At 40.5% G+C, this 17883-nt stretch overlaps 1 protein-coding gene across 1 annotated transcript in view; it reads right to left on the reverse strand.

The window, feature by feature from the left end:
- Positions 1–2798: 2798 nt before the first annotated feature.
- The window catches only part of rabgef1 (RAB guanine nucleotide exchange factor (GEF) 1), a 36348-nt gene continuing 21263 nt past the window's right edge, over positions 2799–17883 (reverse strand). The window contains exons 6-8 of the mRNA XM_078548663.1: positions 16614–16705; positions 8435–8691; positions 2799–7373 (exon numbers count right to left, since the gene is read on the reverse strand). Coding sequence (XP_078404789.1) covers positions 6978–7373; positions 8435–8691; positions 16614–16705 — 745 coding nt within the window. The 3' untranslated portion in view covers positions 2799–6977. The remainder of the gene's footprint in view (positions 7374–8434; positions 8692–16613; positions 16706–17883) is intronic.

Below are 17883 nucleotides of genomic sequence, written 5' to 3' on the forward strand. Positions count from 1 at the left end.
CATTGAACAATTTAACTCCCCTCAATTGTTCCAAATAAGATGTGGTACCATGGGAATCTCCATGGGTCCTAGCTATGCCTGACTTTTTCTGGAATATCTGGAACATTCTTTGTTCCAGTCCTGCCCAGGTCCCTTCCTTCACCTCCCCTTCCAATTAATTGACGGTATCGATGCCATTTCCTGCTCTCACCCTGAACTGGAATTTTATATCAACTTTGCATCCAACTCTCACCCCTTACTTTGCCTTTCAAATAGATCATCTCTAACTCTTCCCTTCTTCAAATTCTCTGCCTGCATTTCTGGGGATAAGCTTTCCACCAACATCCAATATGAACTCTCTGACAGCAACTTTGACTACACTTGCTCATACTCCTTAAAGAGTATTCCATTCTTCCAGTTTCTCTGCCTCTATTCTGACAATGCAGCTTCCCTATACCAGCATTCTACTTTAGCTGTCTTCCTTTTATCTCAACCAAAGATTGCCCCCACAGCGGTTGACTGGGTCCTCAACCACGTCCGTTCTATTTTCCGCACTACTGCTCTCACCCCCAATCCCAGAGCCATGATAAGGTCCCCCTTGTCCTCACCTTCCACCCCACCAACTTCCATATTCAACACATCATCCTCTGCCATTTCCAGAGTATTGCCACCACCAACCATCTTCCACTTCCCTATCCTCTCAGTATTCCAAATGAACCATTTCTTCCTTGACACCCCAATCCACTCCCCAATCACTCCCAATATCCACGGTACCATACAATGTCAGTGGAGCTGTTACACCTGCCTTTTTACTGCCCGTCTCCTCTCTGTCCAAGACCACAAATACACCTTTGAGGTGAAACAGCGGATTACTTAACTTCTTTCAATTTTGTACATAGTGTTTGCTGCTCACAATGTCGCCTCCTCTACATCAAGGAGACTAAACACAGATTGGATGAGAACTTTGCGGAACACCTCCGTTCAGTTCACAAACATGACCCCAAACTTCCAGTCGCCTGTCATTTTAATTTTCTGCTCCACTCCTCTGCCTCCTATACTGTTTCCATAAAGCTACCATAATCTTGAGGAACAGCACTTCATTTTTCCATTTGGCAATTTAAGAGCCTGCCAGACTCAAAACTGAGTTTAACAATTTCAGATCATAACCTCTGCTCCTTTTAAGTTTTCAGACAGCAGCTATGCTGGAAATGATGTGGTGTTTCCCCATTAACAACTCCTTTGATATATCTTTTGCTTCTTTACTTGTCCCATTGCCACCTCTCTCCCCTTTGCATTGCACCATCATCTCTTTTGTCATTTAATCTCTCCTGTCTTCCACTTTATCACAAATCCTCAGTTTCTTTTTCTCCGCTCCACTCATTTCCTGCCACTTGCTTTAAACTGGTTACGTCTCCTACTTTTTCCTGTTCTGATGCAAGTTTGATGATCTGAAATATTAGTTGTTTTTCCTCTCTCTACAGATGCTGCAGACCTGTTGAATATTTGCAACATTTTGTATCTTATTTAGAACTCTGTCTGGCCCCACAAAAACATTCCAACTCATTGAAATCCTGAAAAAAGAATTCACTTACCTGATGGCGTTCCAGGAAGCTGCTGCCACTTTTAAGTTGCAGCATACTTCAGCAGCACATTTATAATTTCCCTTCCACCTTGCCTCCACCACCTCTCTCAAAGGCATTGACCTTCTGACCTGCCATGCAATATAGAAAGCAGCCAACTCTCCAATTCCTGCAGGACAGCCGCACACATCACAGATGAGTGGAATATCATCCCACCTGTATTCAACACCTCCCAACAAGCCCCAAGGAAATTCTGGGTACGTTTTTAACAGTGTGCGCCTAGGGAGCATAGATATCTAGAACCAACAAGAGTAGTTTGTTTACTGTGTGAGAGATGGATGCTTAAGTGATATCTTCCAAATACATTAAAATGCAAAATGCAAAAGGCACAAACAGATCAAAACTTTTTTAAAAAAAAGCAAATATCCTAGTATATGACGTGGGAAAGATAAGTCTGAAGTTTGCTGAACTGTGAGATGCTAATGTTGCTGAGCTAGAAAGTTAGCGTTGACAGAGAAGTAGGTTAAGCACCCAAGGGAGGGGAGGGGGTGAAACTAATGAAAGTCGCCGTAGTCCCAGAGGACCACAGGCTGCTCTCATTAGAGAGACATGACTGGTGGTGAGGTTAACCTGAGGGTCACCACACCTCAGGAGAGGGGTGAGGTTGAAAAGGAGGGGCCTTCATGGATGACCTCAGCCGGTACGGGAATTGAACCTGTGCTGTTGGGTGGGGCAGCAGTGGTGGCAGTATCAAATTCACTCAGTTAGCTAGTGGTACAATCCCCATTCTGTCTGAGGTAGTTCTTGGGGCATCGCCTTCAGCCATGTTTAGCAACCCTTGGACAATGAGGATACTACATAAAGAGAGAAAACACCCATCAGATTCTACTGCATGCTTACTCCAGCATGTTTAGGGTGGGCAGGGGCTGAAGAGAGAGATTTTGTGAAATGTTTGAGGAAAGAAAATAGGGAATACATCATTGAAGTGCATTTCAGAAAATCTTTCACTTTTTGCTAAAGAATAGAAAAACAAATGAATCATTAATTTTCTGTCCCAATAGGTTAATTTGCTCTTGCTTCAAAGATACAATAATGTGAAGGTAGTGCCTCTATGTGCTTGTTCTACAGCAGTTATCAAAAGTCAATTGTTAACAAACAGAAACCCTGACCAAAATTGTTATTCCTAAGCAAAATTCAATATCAAATAGACACTTTCAAAAGTAATTTGAATTTCTCAAACACCATTTAATTTTCTTTTATTATGGCAATGTTGAAACATATACTTCAAATAGGATTTCAAATATTACAGTTGGTTCAAAAAACTCAACTATTTTCACATCTTGACATTAAACCGAAGTTATTACGTATTGAAATAGGTGGTCTAATTGCTACAAACTGCAATTTATCCTCTAAGAAACTGTCATTGCTTAATCATTTAAAAATCATTTAGACACACTCAAAATGTTTTCAGTTTGGAGTCATACAGATTATTGTAGTAACACTTGTACAAGATGTTATTACTAGAATGAAAACAGGCATATTCAATATATATGACAACATTTTTAATCACAACGTTGATTTTAGCTACAGAAAAAATGTTCAGCAAAAAATAGAAACTTCTGTTGCACCAATTTACTAGGTTTTTAGGATTCGCATTTGAGATATTGAACTGATCTTTTGAATTTCCAAATTCAATAAATGAGTGGGAAACCTACAGCTGTTAATAGTAATTTTCACTTATCAATATTAGATAGGGTTCAAGCTGTGACTGATGAGCCAAAATTCAGCCCATTTAGAGATTTTATCCAACACTGTGACCTGAACCAGATTCAATTTGTTCTACCTCTTCTCTGTTCAAAATGGTGTGATGCAGGGTGCACAACCCATTACTCCAGGGCAAGGAAAAGTAAAGCAACGCAATCTCACCAACTCATGCATAAACCTGCCAGCAAATTCAAATAATTCAAACCATTGCTTGATCAGCTGGCACACAAGCTAGTAAGTGTAAGTGACAGAACAAATCAGAACGTTCCATATTAGATCACTTGGCAGCTGATAAAGTGGCAGTTTGAATTACAGGAACATCCAATTTTAGTTTTCTAGCATTTGAGATTGTGGTTACGGGGTGGTGTTGTTGACTCCATTGCTGCTTGTTCTTCCCATCAATCTTCCCAAAAGTCTCAAATTATACATGCCTGATTTGCTTCCTCCAGACTCAATCTTGGGGTATTATCTGAGAGCTTATTCATAAACTGCTCTTCCACAAATGAAAACGCCGACTTATCTGCAGTCCAAGTCATCATGAAAGGTTAGTTTTAATATTTACTCTACACCTCTCAAATTAACAGGTTGTGTGATATTAAAAATAATCACTGGAGAACAGCACACAGGGCATGGCCAAAACTAACAATTTACTTAAAAGTTGAGCAATTTTTGGAAGGATTTTTACATTTAAATACATGAATGTCATCCTGGAAATTTAATCATGCACTTTCCTCTGTGCTTGTATTATTTATGTGAGTTGTACACATTGAAAATAAATTAAATTTATGGGATTGTCAAGTAATCTGGGAGTGTTGGGAAAAGGTAAGGCAAGAATGATCCTTGTAATGTCTTTGCATTCCAAAGTAGCAAATGATGTATTGGTAGATTTAATATTTCTGACATGCATGCTGACTTCAGTGTTCACCAAGTGAGGAAAAAATTGCTAGGATAAGAAATGTTTCTCCAATAAAGAGACTTGTAGTTTAATCTCAATTTTGTCTGCTCCAAAAGCAAATGTGATCATTTTCTGCACGTTCACAAGATGAGACTATTAGATGTGGCCCCCTGCTCCAAGAAGTTGGACATGCAAAAGTGAAAGACTGACATCCACAAATTAAGATTATCTTTTACCTGCATGTGCCCTCATCTCAAGAGTTCAAAATAAACTTAAAGTTTGAACAATCATAGACGTCATCAAGCTGTGCATGAAGTGGTTATTCTACATGAAAATCATAAAAAAACCTATGATATAGCACTAAACCAGTTTAATTTTTAAAAATGAGTGGCAATTATGCCAAGTCGACTGCACTTCACTCATTAAGATACTGAATTATTAGCTATCACAAAATATTATGAATGTAATTAGGTCAAGTTAAAGCTTATTTGACGTTGTAACAAATAATATTTGGGTTGTGTGTGTTAATCCTAAACTATTCGATTTTATGCAACTCACTAGTGATAGGTTGGTTTAAAAGCAGTTCCAGTTCCTTGCAAGTGAGAATATTTTTCATTGCCTCTATGGGAAGAGTGGATTAACTCTGGAAAGCTATTTTGTGCATCCACTGCCATAATGTGATGGACCAATTAACGAGATTTCATACCAGAGTACATGCCTGTTTTTACAATTACATGCACAAAAAACATCTCAACCATAAATGAAGATGCACTCTTCTCCAAAAGTAAATTCTGTACAAATTGTTTGTCCTGAAAAAAAGAGAAAATTGGACAGTTTTCCTTTGGTTATTGACAGTAGTTTCTCCTTCAAATGGATTGAAAAGCTCAGGAAGAAGTTTTCATAAAAGTTATAAATATTCCCTATATGAAAGCTACATGGAGCATTGGAATATGCATTAGCATTGCTGATCTAAAGCTCATGTTCAACCCTCTAGTACCTCACCAAAGTGGTTAATTTTTATACATATATGGTGGCAAGAATCAGCACACTATTTGACGGCGGGTATATCACAACAAAGGCTGACCTTGCCCTCATCAGACAACTACACAACACACATTCCAACAGGGCTAATGGACAGCAATCTGGAATGTAAATACTGGCTTATTCCAGAATATTGAAGTCAACTGTCAAGTTCTTTGCTGCTTCAATTGAAAGCAGCTAACTCAGATTAGAATGGAAAGTAGAAAAAAATTGCTTTTATATAGCACCTTTCACAACCTCAAGACCTCCCAACGCACTTTACAGCCAATTAAATACAGAGGATGTTCATGGAACACTAATGGTTATATAATGCAGGTTTATCTACAGCTCCTGGAGAAGCAATCAAATTAATTGCACTGAAATTTGAAGTACAAAAAAAGTTAATTGTGGAGTCATGGAGCTTTGATGTAATGTGAAGTAATGTGAAGTAGTGCAACAACTGCCTACTATATTTTACTTTTTGAACGTAAAACTATACAATGCCAAATTTTAAACAGATAAGCTCTGTTCCCATTAAAATATTGTCAGAATATGCTTCCGTGTAAGTAAGTTGTTCTGGAGGCTAAAAAGTAATTAAAACAGGCATTCAGATGATTTAAGTCAAAGTGATTAATGTAAATATGCAATTTAGAAAATTTAGCAACTAAAACTATTGCAAGATAGCCAAACCAGAGTGTATTTTGTACTACAATAATAGTGTTTCTTCTATCAAGGTAATGTCTGACCTCTTCTTGAATTTCATCATCCATCAAGCACATTCAGGTTAAACTATTGTAAACAGACCATATAACAGAATAATACATCAAGCACTTTATAAGATTCACAGTTGGGCCATACAAGGGCAGCCTCTAACTAAATCATCTTAATTACTGATCTGTTTTCAAAAATGAAGAGAAATAAAGGAGTTGGCAAATATGATAAATTTAAACAACCTATTTCTTTTTGCATGATAGAACGCTGGAGATAAAATGAAAAATAGAATGCTTTGTCCTTTCTTCTAAAGGATCCTCCTACACTGCGTGCCAAATTATCAATGTGCAGTACAATGAGGAACAAATAGTATTTACAATGGTAATCTTAACCTGAAGACAATGTTTCAAAGAAATATTAATAATGCTACTGATTTTCCTAAAGACTGAATCATGGAGTGGATCGTTAAAACATTGGTGAAAATTCCAGATTTGCATGCATTAAACAATTTGCATTTACTTGCAACTTTAAACTAGAATCCCTGGAATTAAATGCTCTCATCAGAGAACTTAGCAAATATAAAACACACCTTGAAATTTTCAAGCCAGATTTAAAAGGGAAAACAAAAGCAAAATACTCCGGATGCTGGGAAAATAGAAACAGAAAACGTGGAAAACGCTCAGCGGGTCAGGCTGTGTCCAACTGAAGATTCTACGGGCACTGAGGTTTCCATCACTTTCTGGTTTTTACTTCACACCAAAAAGATACTAATCGTAACATAACGATTTTGATCTCTTAAAAAAAATTCAGAGGTCAGGCATTAACTTTTGAAGTAGCTTTTGTTATAAATCCCCAATAGATTTATACCTTATAGCTGATCTACAAATATTACTTCAAGCATTTCACAACATCATCAGTTTGAACACAGTTGTACTCCCATTATGTATGTTCCAGAACCATAGATGCCAGTCAACAGATTGAACCTCAGAGCAGAGTTAGCTCAGGTTTAACATTCAGTTTAAATTCTTTCAGCCAATAAACACTTGTGGCTGGATTGGTGGTGGAAGCTTGTCATTTTCTACATTGTCAGAATCGATTGCAGCCACTAGGCCTCTAGGTTTGATATCGAGTGGATATTTCTCAATAATGTCTTCAACCTCTTTGGTCACACCTTCGCTCCAATCAATTAGGTCATTTTCAAGCTGCTTGGCATCTGACAGAATTTTTTGCTGTCTCTCATTCAGCTGTGAAATGAGATTTAAGTTTTTGTACATTTGTTTCAGTCCTGGGCATGTGTCAGGAGACCACTCCTCAGAGTCCTGCTTCTTAGGTGATGCTTGGCCAGACATGTAGCGATCAAAATCTTCCTGAGTTAGGTTCAAAGACTGGGCATCTAACTTTTCAATAAAGGCAACTGCACAACACTGCAAACAAGATAGGTGCAAAACATTTAATAACCATTAATATAATTTAAATGTCAACATTTCAAATTTTTTGAAAATCATTAAACTTTTTTGGCAACACAGTACAGCCATTCATTCACTCATTAAATCTCAGGCAAGACCCTAAGTAATATCTTGCTAAATGTATTCCATTAAATACATATACTAAAGTTTAGGGTTTAATCTCAAACCTATAATTTGTCACGTTCCCATCTCAATTGCATTCTGAACTAAGGGGAAGTGCACAAACATTGATCAGATGATATTCATTCCACATTTAATTTGCTTTAAAGTTTTTTAACCCATTCTGATCTTGCACCCTTTAGCAATTATAAAACATTGCTGGAACGGGCTTGGGACTAGATTATCTATTTCCCCATATTACTCAAGGAACTAGTGCATGAAACTGGGGGAGACCCATCACAGGTCATCATTGCTGAAAATGAGGTTCTTAGAAGGTCTAATTACCCTTCCCACAACTTTCTCTTGAAAACTCATACAATATTGGAAACCTTCTGTCCTAATATTGACTACCAAACAATATGTATTAGGATCTCACATCACTCATTTAAGATGTGGCAATTGCTTTTTTCCATTGACAAAGAAGCTGGTCACTGCTGAAATACAACTCTCCTACTGCTTCAGAAAATGTGTATAAAGATGCATATGTGACCATCCCACATTCCATTGATAGACTACATTTCCATTATTACTGTGGTGCAAACTAGATAGCAATAATTCAACTCAAATCTTACAAGTCTCAGCTGTTAAAGACTTTTTTCTCCCAAGTTGCAAAGGTTGGTTGAAGAGCTGATAATTGCTACAACTCGGATTCTCCACATACATTACATTCTGCTTTAAAATAGGAGTGAGTTTAATTGAAATTATCACCAGGTTTATAACACTGATATATAATTTCTTGAAAACAATTCATGTGCATTAGTTGTATCAGCCAAGTATCATAGATATGGCTTTATCAAATGGCAACCCATTGTTGGCCATTTTAAGAGGATTCTAAATGCAATTTTTGTCAGAACACTTACTAAATTTGTAAAGTAATATCCATCTTCACCAGTCATCAGTCTGCTTGGATTGCAGAATCGTGTAATATACTGGATGTTTGACTGTAAACGAGGTGGATTAGCCTTCAGAACAATGTAGATAAGTGTGGGTAAGAAGTCATCAGCAGAAGCAGGCTCATTCTTTGTGATCTTTATAGCATTGAATATTTGCTTGCTGCATTTTGTGATGCAGGTTAACTTTTCACGTGGAACACGTCTTGAATCCATTTCGATAACAGCTGTAAAAATTCACAAAATTACTTATTATTAAATCAGTTTTACCATGATTGAACCATCCTTTTGTTCCTTAAAATATATGTCAATACATGCTTTGAACATTTGGTGGCGCCAAATCTCAATTCATGACGACATAAAAGGGTTGAAATCCATCTTGGACAGTGGCGTCAAATGGGTGATATTGGATCAGCTGCCCATTATGCACAATGTCTGACATATAATCCCACAAACTGCAATGGATCCAATACTGTAGTTTTGCATCACTGCCCAAGATACATTTCTACCCAGAAGAATTTGTCTCAGCTGTGGCTCAGTTGGTTGCATTGTGCCTTGAGTCACAAGCTTCCAGATTAGAGTCCCAATCTAGGACTTGAACACAAGAATCAAGGCTGACACTCCAGTGCAGTATTGAGAGAATGTTGCATTGTCAGAGGTGCAGTCCTTTGGATGAGAGGTTAAACCAAGGTCCCATTTTCCCTCTCGGGTAGGATTCCATGGCACTATTTCGAAGAGAGGGTGGGGTCTATTCCAAGTGTCCTGAACAATATTTATCCCTCAAATAAACATCACAAGAACAGATTATCTGGTTATTATCTCTTTGTTTGTGGGAGCTTACTGTGCACTATTTGGCTGCCCTGTTTCCTGCACTACAACAATGACTACACTTCAAAAAATACTTAATTGGCTGTAAAGCGCTTTAAGACGCCAATTGGTTATAAAAAGGGCAATACAAAAACAACATGAATACATTTTTCTTTAACAGTAATATATTAAGGTTCTTCTGTCAAACAAAGATAGATAAAGATTGGCATAAACTATTTTTGAGAGTTTTTTTTTTATTCATTCACGGGATGTGGGTTTCACTGGCTGGGCCAGCATTTATTGCCCATCCCTAGTTGCCTTTGAGAAGGTGGTGGTGAGCTGCCTTCTTGAACTGCTGCAGTCCATGTGGTGTAGGTACACCCACAGTGCTGTTAGGAAGTGAGTTCCAGAATTTTGACCCAGCGACAGTGAAGGAACGGTGATATATTTCCAAGTCAGGATGGTGAGTGGCTTGGAGAGGAACTCCCAGGTGATGGTGTTCCCATCTATCTGCTGCCCTGGTCCTTCTAGGCGGTAGTGGTCATGGGTTTGGAAGGTGCTGTCTAAGAGGCCTTGGTGAATTCCTGCAGTGCATCTTGTAGATGGTACACATTGCTGCTACTGTGCATCGGTGGTGGAGGGAGTGAATGTGGTGACAATCAAGTAGACTGCTTTGTCCTGGATGGTGTCCAGCTTCTTCAGTGTTGTAGGAGCTGCATTCATCCAGGCAAGTGGGGGGTATTCCATCACACTCCTGACTTGTGCCTTGTAGTGGTGGACAGGCTTTGGGGAGTCAGGAGGCGAGTTACTCCTCGCATGACTCCTAGCCTCTGACCTGCTCTTGTAGCCACAGTATTTATATGGCTAGTCCAGTTCAGTTTCTGATCAATGGTAAACCCCAGGATGTTGATAGTGAGGGATTCAGTGATGGTAATGCCATTGAACATCATGGGGCAATGGTTGGATTCTCTCTTGTTGGAGATGGTCATTGCCTGACACCTGTGGTGCAAATGTTACTTGCCACTTGTCAGCCCAAGTCTGGATATTGTCCAGGCCTTGCTGCATCTGGACATGGACTGCTTCAGTATCTGAGTTGTAAATGGTGAACATTGTGCAAGCATCAGCGAACGTCCCCACTTCCAACCTTATGATGGAAAGAAGGTCATTGGTGAAGCAGCTGAAGATGGCTGGGCCTAGGACACTACACTGAGGAACTCCTGCAGTGTTGTCCTGGAGCTGAGATGACTGACCTCCAACAACCACAACCATCTTCCTTTCCGACTCGGCACTTTACAGCCTTTCGGACTGAATATTGAGTTCAACAATTTTAGATCATGAACTCTCTCCTCCATCCCCACCCCCTTTCTGTTTTTTCCCCCTCCTTTTTGTTTTTTCCAATAATTTATATAGATTTTTAAATGTATTTCCATCCATTGTTTTATCTCTACCTTTTAGCCTTTTTTGATTTCTTCACCCCACCCCCACTAGGGCTATCTGTACCTTGCTTGTCCTGCTTTTTACCCTTAATTAGCACATTCCTTTAGATAATATCACCACCTTCAACAGCTCTTTGTCCTTTTGTCTGTGACATCTTTTGGTTATCTCCACCTATCACTGGCCCTCTATCCAGCTCTCTTGTCCCAACCCCTCCTTAAACCAGCTTATATTTCACCCCTTTTCTATTTTTCCTTAGTTCTGTTGAAGAGTCATGCGGACTCAAAACGTTAACTGTGCTTCCTTCCGCAGATGCTGCCAGACCTGCTGAGTTTTTCCAGGTACTTTTGTTTTTGTTTTCAATTTCCAGCATCCGCAGTTTTTTGCTTTTTTCCTTTCTGCTAGGTATGACTCCAACCAGCAGAGAGTTTTCCCCCTAATTCCCACTGACTCCAGTTTTGCTAGGGCTCCTTAATGCCACACTCAGTCAAATGCTGCCTTGATGTCAAGGGCAGTCACTCTCACCTCACTTCAGGAGTTCAGCTCTTTTGTCCGTGTTTGAACCAAGGCTGTAACGAGGTTAGGAGCTCGTCCCTGGCGGAACCCAAACTGGACATCAGTGAGCAGGTTATTGCTAAGCAAGTGCCGCTTAATAGCACTGTTGCTGACCCCTTCCATTACTTTACTGATGATGGAGAGTAGACTGAGGGGGCAGTAATTGGCCGGGTTGGATTTATCCTGCTTTTTGTGTACAGAAAGTACCTGGGCAATTTTCCACATAGCCGGGTAGATGCCAGTGTTGAAGCTGTACTGGAACAGCTTGGCTAGGGGCGCAGCAAGTTCTGGAGCACAAGTCTTCGGTACTATTGCCGGAATGTTGTCAGGGCCCATAGCCTTTGCAGTATCTAGTGCGTTCAGCCAGATCTGGTTTTTTGGTTGGTCTCATGAGTTGTCTCCATAGTGTATTTATATGAATGTGTTATTATTTTACATTAATTTGTGGACGACTTTGCAGCCTCAGGGCTGTCACTGACACCATGATAGGTGCTTTCGACTGATCATAGCCTCATTTTATCTACCAGCTCTTTCAATCTGGCCCTGCAACAGCAACAGAAACACTGCTGCAAGAAACTCAACATTGAAGGTCTCAAGGATCCTGCAAAGGCAGCTCTTCTCAGCCAACATTGAACAGGCAACCCCTCGACTACCAAGCAACAGGAGTTGCAGTGTGTCCATAAGCGCTTGGCCCACTTTAAAGTTCATTTGAATCAGCGTTTGCAAAGAGGTTCTTGGCTTCTTTACCAGGAAATAAATAAGACTGGTTCGACAAGCATGACCAAGAAATACAGGAACTAACCAAGTGCAAGCGCAAAGTGTTTATAGACTGGAAGCATTACGACACTTAAAGAGAAAAGCAGACCTTTAGGCATCTGAAAGCAGTGGTACAACAAAAAACACGGGACACAAAAAAATGGCGAGTGAAAAAGACGTGGGAGTTCTAACAGTTTGCAGAAAACCACAACATGACTGAGTTCTTAAGTGCCGTCAGGACCATCTATGGGCCGAATGCTCAAAGGCCCACTCCATTAAGAACCAAGAACAGAAAAATCCTCATTAAGAACAGAAAGGCAGTCAGCGCCCACTGCAGAAAGCATTTTGAAGAGTCCTGCAACTGAGGCTGTGTCTTTGACCCGACTCCGTCCCTCAGTACACTTTTATAGCTAAGTTTTGGGGGTAGTTGACCTGGAATGGAGTTGAAAAAGCCTATCATCAGCTGAAAAACAAGGCCTCTGGAGCAGACCAAAATTCCTGCCAGAATCCTAAAACGTGGTGTAGATACATTCCTGAGGTGACTGCCCAACCCTTATCTGGGAGGAGCAGCACATGCCAGCAGGGGAATCTCAGGGACACTATAAACATGACCATTTTGAAGAAAAGAGATAACTGCAGTAATTATAGGGGAGTCTCCCTGTTGTTTGCCACAGCAATATCACTGCAAGGATTCACCTCAACTCTCTCCTCCCAGTAGCTAAAGAGCTTCTCCCAGAATCTCAGTCTGGATTTCACCCACTGAGGGGCACTACACAGATATGATCTCCACTGCACAGTAAATCCAGGAAAAATACAGGGAACAGCACCAAATGCTGTAATATGGCAATTCTTGACCTCACGAAAGCCTTTGACTCTGTCAATCATGAGGGTTCAACCTTCATCCCTTCCACTCCAAAATTAAGGTCAGTCCAACCTCAGTCACTGAGCATCAGTACACAGACGATGCTCACTTGGGAGTCAGAGCTCCAATTCATCATTGGCTCCTTTCACCAAAGCACACAAGATAGGCCATTCTTTAAACAACCAGAAATCTAAGGTCCTCTTGCAACCCGTTCCCACAGCACATCATCAATATCCACCATGTTGATCCACTTGAGAGACCCTGGAAAATGTGAACCACTTTCTCTACTTCGAGAGCTTTCTCTTAAAGAAAGTAGACATTGATGATGAAATCCATCCTGTCTCCAATGTGCCAGCTCAGCCTTTGGCCGATTGAGGGAGAGAGTATTCGTGGGCTGGCATATCAAAACTGGAACTAAGGTCATGGTTTACTGGGCAACTGAAATCCCTGTGCTCATGTATGCTTCAGAAACTTGGACCATCTACAGCAGGCATCCCAAAGCATTGGAGAAATACCAACAACGCTATTGCTGCAAAATTCTTCTCATACTTTGGCAGGATAGGCGATTTAATGTCAACATCCTCTCCCAAGTCAACATTTCCAGCATCATGGCAAGAATCACCTAAAATCAGCTTTGCTGGGCAGCCTGACAACAGGTTCGCAAAACAACCACTTTACTCAGAAGAGAGCCAACATCCCCAGTGATTCATAGGAATCCCTGGCCTGTGATAGCCCAAAATGGAGAACAGCATTCAGGAAGGCACCGAGCATCTCAAGAGAATTTAATGGGAGCGGACAAGCAACTCGTCTACTTGACCTGTCAAACACCACCTTGGCCACATGGTAGAGTCTGCAGATCACGCATTGGACTCGTTAGCCAACTTGGAACTCATTGAACCGAGTGGAAGCAAGTCATCCTTGATCCCGAGGAACTGCCTAAAAAGTAGATATCAATCTGTTTCCATGGAGGTGGAACATTGGCAGGAGTCAGTCTGTTGCTGTGGAATACTGGCCAACTTAGAGTATCCCCATATTTCATTGTATGTGCATTGAAGACAGAAATTTCTAAGGCAACTTTAATCGCAGAAAAGATAATATTCGCAACTACCTATGCATCATAATAAAGCTCTAATTCAAATCAAGTGATTTGGATGATATTGTAAACAATGAGATCAAAACTTCAAGTGTTAGACATATAATTTTTAAAAATTGGAATTAATTTAACTGTGCAACTATCTTGATTCAATATACATACATACAACCTTTCAGTAGGGTTACCTATTGATAAAGACCAGGAACTGCTGACTTTACCCTCCTTAACTCTCACACACCGAAGCCAAAGATGACATCTCCACAGTTGCCTCAGCGGATATCAGCATAGGTTAGAGCTAAATTAACCTCCTGGTCCATACGGCCTAGCAACCCATTGAACTATTAGAAAATTCCCATCTTTTTGTATAGTTATCATGCAGTAACATGATATACACGCATAGTTGCCAACTCTGGTTGCAGGCATTCCTGGAAGTTTGTTCACATAACATTCTAATAATGGACCTGAACTTCCATGGGAGTGGCAGAGCCTCCTGGTTTCCTACCTGGAGATCCAGCCAATCCTTTCTCGCCTGACTTTCCAAAGCAGGCCGGTCAAGAACCGTGTAGGGCAGGGTGCTCCTGAGGCCTTCAGTCAAGAGCTGCAGAGTCATTTTTTCTTACAATAATAGCTGCCCTAAAGCAGGGAAGTTACACTTAAAGGTCCAGCCACTTTCAGAAGCCATGCAGAAGGCAGGCTTGTAAGGTAGGATTTTTTTTGGGTGGGGGGGTGCATGGTGTGAGTGGAGTCAGGTGGTCAACAGGGGTCATGAGATCAGTTGTGGGGGTGTCAGGTGGTCAACAATGGGTTGGTTCGGTCGGGCGGTCGGGGGTCAGTACTATAGTTACCTAGGAGTTAGAAGTGGTTTTAGTTCTAACTTTTCCTGGGTAACTATTTTGGTTAAGGCAGTTGGAACCATCCAAAGTTTGCCATCTAAATCATACTTTCGGATGGTTCCAATTGCAGGGCAATTGCGTAGCGGAAGTTTGAACTTCCCGGGCAACCCTTACCTGAGGATATCTCAGGGATTCTTTGAAGTACCCCACCCCACCCCACACAGTTACAACACCCCGGAACCTGAAAGTTACAGGCCAAGTTGCCTGGCCATTTGATGTCTGATCACATGGCATGATCACAACTTCTACAAATGTTACTGCATATATCTTATAAAGGTTGTGGCTCCTGTGATTGAGTGGTTTTGCACCAGCAGCCTTTGTGCAGCAAGTTCCAAGAAACATGAGATCCATTCACCCTGAAACTACTGCCTGAATTACTCTACACTGCACAAATTGCAGTCAAGTTCCCACAGCCAATCACTTTTAATAGGTCCAATCCCTCTCCTTATTGCCTCGGACTCTGGTTGTAAAGGCAAAAATTCTGAACTGGGAGCCTCAGTCAAAGCTGATCCGCACTTGGATTTTGTGCGTCAAAATCAGGGGGCAGAGGACAATCTGAACCAGACTGAGATCACAGTGGGCTCAATGTTTGGGGCACATCTCAAGATGCATTGTCCTAAACTCAGCTCAGCACCGTTTCTAAACCACTCCCTAAGCTTGAACTTAATAAGGGAAAGTTTTTATAGAATTATAGAAGTTACAGTGCAGGATAATGCCAGTTGTACCTCACCCACCCCGATACACATGCTCCTGTAACCCCATTCTCCTGTTTTTACCCCAAGATTCCTCTTTTTCCAATATGTATCCCATTCCCTTTCAAGTTAAAGTTTTAGTCTATAACTGCCATGTGGATAGAGCATAGTCTGATATCCCTCAGCTCAAGAACTATCCTTCCTTACCCCTTGTTTCTTCCAGTGAGAATCCTTATTTCCCATTCCCAAGTTCTCTATTTCAGCCATCAATGGAAATAATCTTTCATTGTTTGCCTACAGCAAGGTATCTGAGTTTTGCTTACCCCTTAACCAAATGTTCCCCCTCACCACTTATCAGCAACTGCTGCTCCTGACTCTATGGCAAATAGTGAACCCAACATCCACGCTCAACTCATTTCCCCCATTACACATTCACTTCAGCCCCAATTCCTGGTCACTAGACCCCTTCCCTGCCATGACCTCCTACCCCCTAATTCCCCATCGTCTGATGAGCCCCCACTCCCTTGTCTCCATCTTTCCCCATGATTTCCCCATTCTCCAGGTCTCTCCACAAGCCTCCATTCCCTAGTATGTTTATTTTAACCTATCCTCACCTGCTCCCTCCAAACCCCATTCCCCAGTTTTCCCTTGATGTCACCATTCTCCTTCTCTTCCTCTCCGTTCTTGAGCCCTCTGATTTCAGACTTCCCTCAGATTTCAAGCCCCACAAGTTCAGCGACAGCTAAAATGGACATCCATGATTCATGACCCCCTCAACTTCTGACTCTCCAGCTGAATTTCACATGGTGGTGGCTCTCTGCTTTGGTGGTTGGGCGATATCACCAACCTGAAATGTTAACTCTCTATAGGTGCTGCAAGACCAGAGTATTTTCAGCATTTTCTGTTATTACTTCAGATTTCCAGCTTTCACAGTATTTTGCTTCTGCAGAAAATGTATGCCTTCATTTTGTAATAGCAAACTTAAAATTATTTTGGTGGTTACAGTAAATTGAATTTTATCCATATTGACCATACTAAATAAATAAATCTAACAAACCTGTGATTGCTTTTACAACTAATTCATAAACTTCAGAGATTTCTTCATTTACTGGAACACACAGCATTTCAAGAGTCACCCAGTGCAACGCCCTGGAGGTCAGAAAATAGTAAGAGGAAAATATCGTCAGCTTAGACTTGCAGAACCTCACATTTGCTAGAGCAGAAATGGCTAAAATATCTTTCAAATTCTGAACTAATCAAAATACATCAATTGCAAAAGATACTTAATCCTGTCTACTTGCCTCCAACTAGGTCACCTTCTCAAGGTTGGGGTACTTGCAAATGTTTGTTTCTGGCAAACATTTTAATATATTAAAAAAGTGGTGCGAACACATTCTTAAGTTACTGTAATATTAGTTCATTTCTGTCAAAGATGGAGCCAAATAGCCTCAAATTCTGGTGAACCACTGCACCAAAAAATATTTTCTACAAAAAAGATATTGGAAGAACATTATACAATGTCCATAATATAGGACCTAAGAACTTAAGAAATTAGAGCAGAAGTTGGCTATTTGGTCCCAGCAATGTTTTCTAAGATGCTAAAACAGCAATGGAAATAATTAACTTCCAAGATATAATTTCTTTAAAAGAGATTTTCTGAACTTTCTAGATTTAACTTGAGGCTATTACTGAGTATTTGCTACTTTTGGCGTTCAGTACTGGCATTTTCAAATCAGGAAACAGAGGCCAGATGTAGAGTCAAGTTGCCTCTATTCTTCCCCAGCCGGGTTCAACTCCGACACTAGAAACAGTTCATACACCAGTGTGAATTTGACTTGCTTTCCATGCCAACTGTTCTTATAATTTGAAAGAAGATTGTTAATTAACATAGAATAAAGTTAAGAGCAACACTATGCATTGAATTTATAACCATGTTAGCTTGGAACTGCCCAAACCTTTCGGTTTTAGGACATCATAACATTACAGGAATCAGACAAAAGACACTGGTGCCCTTTCCATCTGCAATGGGAGAATGGATGCGCAGTGTTTCTTGTCAAAGCAATAAGTATATTTGTGTCAAATCAAATAAAAACACATTTGGGATAAGTGAAGAACTGATTTAAAAAAAATTTTGATTAACACAAAACCCCCACTAAGTCAGTTCTGCCGAAGGGTCGTGAAGACTCGAAACGTTAGCTGATTTCTTCTCCACCGATGCTGCCAGACCTGCTGAGTTTTTCCAGGTAATTTTGTTTTTGTTTTGGATTTCCAGCATCCGCAGTAGCTTTTAGCTTTTTGTTTTTACCCCACTAAGTCCTATTGGTTCC

Source organism: Cetorhinus maximus, chromosome 9 (assembly GCF_964194155.1).
Source record: "Cetorhinus maximus chromosome 9, sCetMax3.hap1.1, whole genome shotgun sequence".
Taxonomy (NCBI): Eukaryota; Metazoa; Chordata; class Chondrichthyes; order Lamniformes; family Cetorhinidae; genus Cetorhinus; species Cetorhinus maximus.